General features: G+C 37.1%; 1 protein-coding gene across 3 annotated transcripts in view; it reads right to left on the bottom strand.

The window, feature by feature from the left end:
- Positions 1-675: 675 nt before the first annotated feature.
- The window catches only part of BTAF1 (B-TFIID TATA-box binding protein associated factor 1), a 53,648-nt gene continuing 44,784 nt past the window's right edge, over positions 676-9,539 (bottom strand). For all 3 annotated transcript variants that reach the window (XM_064144684.1, XM_064144685.1, XM_064144686.1), the window contains 13 exons: positions 8,613-8,765; positions 7,995-8,116; positions 7,475-7,642; positions 7,237-7,314; positions 7,030-7,159; positions 6,255-6,396; positions 5,946-6,076; positions 5,377-5,502; positions 4,487-4,639; positions 3,864-4,075; positions 3,542-3,701; positions 2,820-2,990; positions 676-2,575 (listed from right to left, as the gene is read on the bottom strand). In XM_064144684.1, the coding sequence (XP_064000754.1) occupies positions 2,429-2,575; positions 2,820-2,990; positions 3,542-3,701; positions 3,864-4,075; positions 4,487-4,639; positions 5,377-5,502; positions 5,946-6,076; positions 6,255-6,396; positions 7,030-7,159; positions 7,237-7,314; positions 7,475-7,642; positions 7,995-8,116; positions 8,613-8,765 (1,893 nt within the window). In that variant the 3' untranslated portion in view covers positions 676-2,428. The remainder of the gene's footprint in view (positions 2,576-2,819; positions 2,991-3,541; positions 3,702-3,863; positions 4,076-4,486; positions 4,640-5,376; positions 5,503-5,945; positions 6,077-6,254; positions 6,397-7,029; positions 7,160-7,236; positions 7,315-7,474; positions 7,643-7,994; positions 8,117-8,612; positions 8,766-9,539) is intronic.

The following is a 9,539-nucleotide window of genomic DNA, read 5'->3' as shown; positions in this document are numbered from 1 at the left end:
AGCTTCTTGCCTAAATGGATTCCAAAGATGATTTGCATGGTGAAAGACAGACTTGTCAGATTGAATTCTTAGTTTAAAAGAGCCGTAGAGCAAAATGGTTGATGCTAAGAACCTGCCATCTTTGTAATACCTTTGAACTTTTTTTTTCAGCTCAGACTCTGGTCCAGTTCAGCTGAATATTTACTAAACACCCCAAGAGCATATTTCTCGCTTAGGTTTTGCTGTAAGTAAATTCAACTTGCACACTGAGAACACTGCACACTAACAAGCCCAGATGATGGTAAATGGTTTGCTAGCTTGGAAAGCATAGAAAAGCTCCTAGTTGGGTATTAAGGTAACTAAAAATGCATTGTTTTGTTTTTAAATATACTTTGTGCAGTATTCCCACTATGTTCCATTTCTGAATTCACAGAGCACTTAACACCAATCTGTACAAATCATACTCCTGAAACAACTATTCTAGGTTCTGCTCCCTGCCATTTCCCAGGTGCAGTAGTCTTTTTGATGTCATATGCAAGAAAGCCATTACTAAGAGCAACGCGGTTGCACAGCAACCTCAATATGATAAGTAACTGGTTTAAGGGAGTCCTTTGTCATGCATTTCTTTTCCAAAGGAGACAAACATTTTCCAACCACTGCAACTAATAAAACTTCTGAAGAAAAACACACGCAGTGTTTTATGACTAAGAGGTTTCTTTATTCAAATACCTTGTAATTTCTGGGCACTAGGACCAGATTACTGCACCTAGTTATCTTAAAGAATCCAGTATTCCAGCATTATAATTTCTCTGCAAACAGAACAAGCCTCCTCTCATGTCTCCCACTTGGAGTATCAGTTGCAAGAACAACAAAAATATTCTATGTATAAAGGCAGAAACGAACCAATGTAATGCTAGTAATCTGACTTTCCAAAGCATTAGTCTTTTATCTAGTCAGCTACAGTGGAAATCCTCTCTACGGAAAAAAGCAAACTAAGCATGGACATACACAAAATACAAACTAGATATTCCCAGTTGTTTATTTTCATGGAATGCTAATTGTTACAATATGGCAGTTCATAACTACTGAAATGTGACATTAATCTCCAATGCTGCAGAACAGTCTTGATTTATATATATTGTTTTAAAACAATCTTATTTTACATAGTTGAGGTCTCTGATGTTTTTTTAAGCTCTGATGCTTAAGCACACAGCAAGCTACAAACCTTAGGTTTTATATTTTACATATATTCTATGTATCCAGACAACTGCTGTAAGTTATCTATAATTTAATATTTATAAAAAGTGCACACACTGGTACATGTGCACATCTAGAAACACAATTTTACTACCACCTCCCTTTTATAAAAAGCTGTGTAACATACAGCCATACTTTTTTCACTCACTGCTATTAAAGTCCTTTACTATCTTTGTTACGCAATTTCCACTATTCCCTCAAATGAAAGTAGGTATTTCTACGCATATTTTCTCCTAAAGAAAGAAAAAAATCCTCCCTATTCCTTTAAGAAGCTTTAAATCATGCATCCATTTAGTAAACAGTCACTTTAGCATGGACTTAAGAATCCTAGACAGTGTAAAATCTACTTCTGGAAAAGGTCTGTCTGTATATTTAATTTCTTCTTTTAGTTACAAAAAATATATAGGATTGAAACATACCGAATACATGCATCTCTCAGAGTGGCTATATTCTAGCCTTATAAATTAAAAAAGTGCACCCTTGCTAACAGGATGCAAACATGGCCTCAAATAGGTCATTACCTGTATTTAATATAGCTCATTACATTAAAAAGTTCAAGTCAGCTGTCCTCCCAAGATGGTGTCAAAAGACTGAAGAGCAGAATTTATTTATACTCAATATACAAAGGTGGGTGCACACACCAGTGCCCTTTATTTAATGCTTTCAAGGCTTCTAGGCTTTGCCTCTGGTGATCTGAAATGATCCGAATGAAAAGTTTCAGTTGAAAACTGTTTTGTTTTTTAATGTATCATAAAAGCAAGTTGTGTTTCAAAGAAAAAATGTACACTGAACAACCTGAAGTACTCACTGAAACAACTGTACAAAACTGTTACAGATACAGAAAGAAATAAGGATGGACTTAACTTCAAACAGAAGTAACACTTGTTAATCTATGTAAAAACTTCTTCATTCTCTTCTACCAAGTAAGAATTTGCAGCTGTTCAGAACGAGTAAAATTCAAACCACCTCACAATGTTTACATTTAAAGTTCTTTTATACAGTGCAAAGGTTTAAGACAGTAACTCCCCAGTGAAACATGTGACACTACTCAGTGCCAGTCTTTTTCAAGATTCTTCTTTCAATTAGTCTATTTACACATTAAGCTAAAGGTTCACTCTATGCTTTGACGTTTGCTGAATATCAGCAGAAAAATACGTGAACTAGCAGCAGCTGTAGTACAAATATATGATGGTTACTTTAATGAATGCATAAAGTTTTCAAGACTGTATTCGGTATCATACTGTTCTTGATCCCATAGTTCTCCAAGGTTCTCGAGTACTGATTTCATTGATGCCTTCCCAGAAGAGGTAGAAGTATCTGCTTTTTCAGTTTTTCCCTCCTTCACAAAATAAGAAAAAAAAAGTAAAATTAATATATAGAAAAATGTTTTCAGCAATACACTAAATTCTTTGAGCCTGATGATTCTTTTGGGGAATTTCCCTTCCTCCCATTTTTCAGAGACATGTCTACTATTCAATCATTCCAGCTTCAAGTGTGTGTCTGATTAAATTTTACATTTCAAAGCAGAGCTTTTCCCTAAGCTTACTCTATTTTTAGTAGGTCTTTGTAAAATGATTCTTTACCTTGTCAAGAGTGAACAGATCAAGAAGCTGTTCTGTTCCCATGCTCTGTAGGCTTGAATTTTCTTGGCTGATCACTGTGTTTGCAATATTCATTTTGAACTTTTGAAGACCCATGATCTTCTCCTCCAGAGTTCCTCTAGTTATCAGGCGATACACATTAACAACACGTTTCTGGGAAAAAGAAAAAGGCACACTTAGCTAAAAACTATCATCTCAGGGATTCACAAAGGCATAACATTTTAGTAGTCACCATGGACAGTCTGGAAGCAGTTAACCCTTCAGACTTAACTGAGTACAATTACTGATTGACGTTAGATGAAAAGAATGAGACTAAGTCAGCATACAGTAGAAGTACTAGTAATTGCTTACTCAGGAAGTCAAGAATTCACTGCTTTTTACAGCTGTAGAGAAATACTAACAGTAGTCGTGCTTTCTCTGGCCACTTGTCTCAGTTGCATTTTTTCCTCCACTGAAACATGATTTTTAACCCTGGCCTCCCCTCAGCAGCTCAGAAAGTACAGAAGACAAAGTACACCAGGTTGGAGGTAGGGTAGGAAAAAGTACATACTTCAACATCTGGCATATTTGCAGGAAAGCAAAATGAACAGAAGTTTGGTGGAAACTCCCAGATGTCACTATTATGTGCTACAAGCTCACTCAAATTCAAAAGAAAAAGGAGTTCAACAAGAGAAAAACATTATGGGCAATTAAAGACTTTTCACCTGCCCAATGCGATGTGCCCGATCCATGGCCTGCAGGTCTCTCATTGGGTTCCAGTCATGTTCCACAAATACTACGGTATCAGCCCCTGTTAGGTTAAGTCCCAATCCACCAACATGAGTAGTGAGCAAAAGAACATCTATAGACGGGTCGTTATTAAACCTGCATACAGAAAAAGTTAAGTTTGGTGTAGGTCATTGTCATTCAAAGAGAGACTTTATGAAGCTCAACTGCTCTGAGGCACACAAAATGACATTTTTTGCCACATAAATAATATAGCTCATTACACTTGGTCTCATACTGGTTATGAAGGGATATGCTTACCGTGAAACGATGGAGTGCCTCTGACCAGCAGGTATGCTGCCATCTAGTCGTAAATAAGTTACTGAAGGTAACTGAGGTCTGAGAAGGTCATGCTCCACTATATCCAGCATGCTTTTAAGTTGACAGAAGATAAGTACTCTGTGCTGGGCCACAACAGCTTCTGTACCGCTTTCTGAAGATCCACCATTCCCCAAACCACAGTCAAGCAGCAGCTTAAAGAAGAAAAGCATTGAAGCGTATCATCAAAATGACAGCAGCACATCTCAAAAGTATCAACACTGATGGACTCTCAAAAGGAGAAATAAGAGAAAAAACTATACAAAGAAGTCCGTGACAGACAAATGACATAATGCAAAGCTTGATTTCGCTGTCAAACTATGTAAACTTTAACAGCTGACAAAATCATAATTTTCTTCATTTGGCTTTACTTACAATAGATTAGGCATGTAATGCAATCTAACTTTATCAAGCTAACAGTCTCCTGTATCATAATAGTAACAGAGTAAAGTATGTTTCAAGAGTAATCATTTTTCATACTGATGAAGCTTTAAAACTTCCTGAACTGTAACATCTGTAGAGACACTTTTAGGAAAATTTAAGACACAATTTGTAGGTCTACTTACTTGTTTTAAAGCAGACAGCTTAGGTGCATGTTGGATATCTCGAAGGGATGAATTATGAGCTGCAAGCTGCTCTGTAATTCTTTTATATTCTGGATGTTGGGGTGTTAACACCAGTGCTGGATGGTTGCATAGCTTCCGTAAGTATTGCAATGCCTTGGAGTATTCAGGAAACAGGAAGGGTTAGCAACCATGTAGTTCCAAAAAATGAGCAAAATTATTATAAGCATAGAGGCCACTCAGTCAACATTTCACAACCTGGAGGTGTATCTTCCTTAAAGTTGCACATTATATTAAGTCCATCTGTATTTCAAACTGTGTCCAACAATTGTTAGTGCATAATGATCATGTTATAGGAGCAGTGCAAAGACTACCACTTCCCACACCTTCATGTGAGCATGAATTATAGTAGGTAGGGGTCTGGGAGCTGTTAAGAGCCTTTGAGAATTATTGCTTCCAAGTAGCCAAGACTTAATCTGCAATAGTGTAAAAACATGAACCTTCATAAATTCAGATTAACCTTAAGGCAAGCTTTTTGTTCATGCTGTAGAATCTTAACTTTGTAGTATAACAACTGACGAGATCAAAATTAGTTCCCTCCCTTTCTGAAGTTTTGCAATTTTCATAAATAGTTTTTAATAGAGTACTACCCAAGATCCACAAAATAGCTGAATATCAGCTGCGCAGGACACATGAAAAATTTCAGACCATTCTATATTACCTAAGATGCAAACCCATAGTTTATGCATAACAGTTATGCAATTCCAGGCAATCTGATCCAAACCTAAAGAATTCACTTTCATCATGTAGCCACAAGGGTGGAAGTTAATTATCTATTTTTTAAAATGAAATCCAGACAACTAGGTAGTAAAAATCACCAAAGAAATCTGTACCTGAAACACATGACCTGTAGCTTTAAGCTTTGGTTTTTCAGTTTCTTCATTCAGTGAAATTGAAGAAACAGTTTCATCAATATCACATTTGGCACGAGACTTGGCAAAATCTTCATAAAGCTGAACCTGTAAACCGAGCCCCAGACAAGAGACTGAGTCCTTCTCCCCAACAGAAAGCAGACAAACAAGTAATTTTTAGAATGTCCTTCTGCGCTGAAGTTCTGGACTTACCATAAATTGAAAAAAAAAACATTTTATATGTAGCACAAGGTCAATATTAACAGTGGAATCTCTTGCAATCTAATTTCAGCTTAGAAAGTACTCAAAAAGGGAAAAAAAGCAAGTGCCTAGATATTTGTTCTTGTGGAGCCATGACAGAAATTAAGCTAAATATATACTCTGTTGCAACTAGACCAAAATCAGTCTTTAAACATACACTGGAAAACCTTCAGACGTGTGGCCCCAGAGAATGTCAGAGGTGACAGACTGACCTAGGAACACAGAAGTTGCTCTTCTGTGGTCTTAACAGTGCTAAGGAAATGAAGTTTCCAGCCACTTTTTAAGCATACCTGTAGAGGACTGAGAATGCAGTAATAATCTTGAATAATTTTGGGTGGAAGATCTTGCAGTACATCCTCTTTCATTCTTCTTAGTAGAAATGGCAGAACTTGTCGATGCAGTGCTTCCATTGCAAGAACCCCTAGGTGAAGAAGATGGGAGGAGGATTTGAGGAAAAAAAAAAAAAAGTAAAACATTTCCAAACATTTATACCACCTTGCCTCCCACATCTCTTGTGCTGGAACACCTTCTCTTCCCATTACTGGTTCTCATTTAAAAGAAACAAAAAGAAAGCCAAGACTGAACATTTAGATTCTTACCAGCCTCTTGTTCTCGACTTGAGCTTCGGGCATCTCTACTTGCCAGTATTGGTTTTCCATAACGAGCTGCAAATTGGCGCTCAGTACCCAAAAATCCTGGCATAAGGAAGTCAAACAACGACCACAATTCTAAGACGTTGTTCTGAGCATAAAAGAAATATTTGTTAATTTATTTTCCAAAGTAATTATTTGCTAGAAATTATCAGAAACATTTCCATACATATTTAACACTGCCTATAAAACACTACAGATGCTAACACTTCAATATAATTTAGAGCTACTGGAACTTGTTGGCGTTTTCACAAGCACCCCAGTTACAGGAAGGCCTGCAGAGGCAGTTTAACACATAGAGGTGTCTGGTGTCTTAGACCAGATCCTGGCTTTTTCTGGACAGCAAAACCCAGGACACAGTGGGCTTAGTCCTCAATGAGAGATATTACAGTCATTAAGGATAAAACCCTAAATTTGGAGTTGTCAAAGTTGTTTTCTGCTAATTTCACTAGAGGCATAAAAAAGTGCTCTTTCCCCTTCCTTGCCTGCTAACTTAAACAGGTAGTAGATAAAGCCTCCTTGTGAACTTTCAAGCCCTGTTAGTACCACAAACCCTGCACCCTTATGCATAGGAAAGGAAAAATAAAGAGGTTCAAGCATCTAGCCACTAAAGTTTTTTTCCCCACAATGTATCCTCTGAATAAAACAGACTACAAATTAACTGTCTTTCACTTGATCTTTATTACTATCCAAACTCCACAGGGAGAAAAAGAAAAGCAGTTACCTGGATTGGTGTCCCAGAAAGAATTATCCTGTAGTTAGCAGTCAGCTGTTTTACTGCTTTTGAAAGCTTTGTTTTTCCATTTTTTATTACATGACCTTCATCAAGAATGCAGTAATTAAACTTAATATTTCTAGAAAAGAAGAACATAGACTGAAGTACCATTTAAAATTCTAAGCTATAAACCTCAGAAAACAAACCAATTCTTACCTGAAAAAGTCAATGTCGTTTCTTACAACATCGTATGAAGCCACTATGAGATTGTGTCTTTTCACCTGGTGCTGTAATCTTAAGAAAAAAGAGGATATTGTAACTATAATTTGTCTTAAACATGTTAGCATCTTCAGCCCCTAAAGGTCTATTTCAAGTTCTGCCATGCACACAAATAGTACAATGCACTGTAAAGTTCTATGTGCGATACTTTATTCAAGTCTTAAATACAAATTACCTTGCTCTTTCAGTAGGAGGTCCTGTATAGTGCAAAGGGTTAAGGTATTCTTTGGAGCAAAATTTGCCCACTTCATCCACCCAGTGTCCTGTGAGTGTAGGAGGGCACACCACCAAGGAGGGAAGAGGAACACTGTCCACCAGTTTTGTTCTTGCATATTCCTGAGCCCTTTAAGAACATCAAAAGATGTTTTTTAAAACAACAACAACAACATTTTCACAGAATAGTTGAAGTTGGGAGAGACTTCTGGAGATTCTTCAGTCCAGCTCAAGCAGAGCCACCTATGGGTTACTGCTAAAACCATGTCTACAGTCATTACCATAGAAAAAAAACTATCACATTACAGAACTTTAGAGGCCGGAAGGGACTTCTAGAGATCATTGAGGCCAACTTCCCTGCCAAGGCAGGATCACCTAGAGTAGTTCACACAGGAATGCACCCAGGTGGGTTTTGAAAGTCTCCAGAGAAGGAGACTCCATAGCATTCTATCCTAACTGTCATGTTATTTGTTTAAGCTCACCTGAGGCAATGATCACCTGCAAGAATACAGATGGATTGTAAAGTTTTTCCTAAGCCCATATCATCACAAAGAATTCCATGAAGTTTATATTTATTGAGAAATGCCAGCCAGTTCACTCCATCCTGAAAACAGAAATTGAACAGAGTGTCTTTTAAGTCAACACAGGCTTTTGATAGTTAAGCTGCAGTTCAAACATCTGTATGTTCTATCACCCATCAAAGTATGAGCTTGTTTCCCACCATAAATGCATCTGCTACAGTCCATTCACTTAAAGCAGGGGGGAATAAAGACAGGAACGTAAATGGCCAAAGAGTGCAACAAAGCCTGTCATTGCAGTGGTGAGCTGCCACTCAGCCTGAGCAAGACACAGCCCATTAGCAATTCCCTGAGAAAAAAAATGACAGAATCTAGAGAATGGTGGAGAAAAAAAAAAAATCATTAAAAGAAAACCAATATAAATGGTATACATTACTCAAAAACAAACAAAAACCCCCCACCAAAACCATCAAACAAAAAACTGACAAGCAAGAAAACCTCACCACTTGAGCAACTCCTACCCTTCCATAAAACCCTGACTGCATGTTACTGTTCTTTTAAAATAAAAACATAGGCTATTACCTGCTGATATTTTCTGAGCTCTGCTTTGATTGGCACTGGAATTTCATAGTTTTCCAGTTTTTTTCCATCCAATAATTGCTCCAGAAAGTGACGTTCTTTAGCTTTCATTCGGATTAATTCTTCAGACATGTTTGGTGGATCTGGGATGCCAGCCTGGGATGACATTTGTAAAGAAACAATATAAGGGCTACAGCACTTAATTCTCACAGACAATAAGAAATAAAACCTTACCCTAGCATAGATGTTTTAAACAGATAGCAAAGATCTTCTCAACTGTATAAATCCAAACTCAGTGCTATATACTTGTTTGATACCTTGAAAAATCAACTCAATCAGGACAGGTGAGTGCAAAGGCAAATTCTGTCCCAAGATGTATTGAAAATTGGATATGACTGCATAGAAAAGGGCAAATCCTGATCATGTTCATAAGGTTTTACAATGACTGAGCTATTCTGCCTCTAATCAGAAGTTTCTCTCACATTCATTTCTCCTTAGCTACAGTCTACCATTCAAAGTTAGATAGATTTTTCTCTTAGAAACGTTGGTAGAATTAGATCTGAAGTGAAAGTGAAATCCATGACTTTAAGTAGATGGAAACTACTGGGGGAAAAGAAAAAAAGAAACTCTTTAAGTTTATAGCAGCAGACTAGCTTCCTAGGTACTTTTCATACTAAGAAGCAGCCTGAAGAATATGCTCCAACATTCTTGCTTGTTAATAATACACAATAGCAAAAGAGACACTGGTATTTTCCATCATCACAATTGTCTTTTGACACACCTAGCTTTACTTCAAAACCCAAGTTACTAATTACTTAAGGAGGGTTTTTGAGTGGAAAAACTAACAAAGAATTCCACTGTGTATGTGGCTAATAAGGAAAGGGGAAAGCTACCCCAAATTTCAGATCTTAAGTGCTTTAATAACATTCT

Source organism: Pogoniulus pusillus, chromosome 6, assembly GCF_015220805.1.
Source record: "Pogoniulus pusillus isolate bPogPus1 chromosome 6, bPogPus1.pri, whole genome shotgun sequence".
In the NCBI taxonomy this organism is placed as follows: domain Eukaryota; kingdom Metazoa; phylum Chordata; class Aves; order Piciformes; family Lybiidae; genus Pogoniulus; species Pogoniulus pusillus.
Note: the sequence above shows the minus strand (reverse complement) of the source record. Positions and strands in the feature narration are given on the sequence as shown.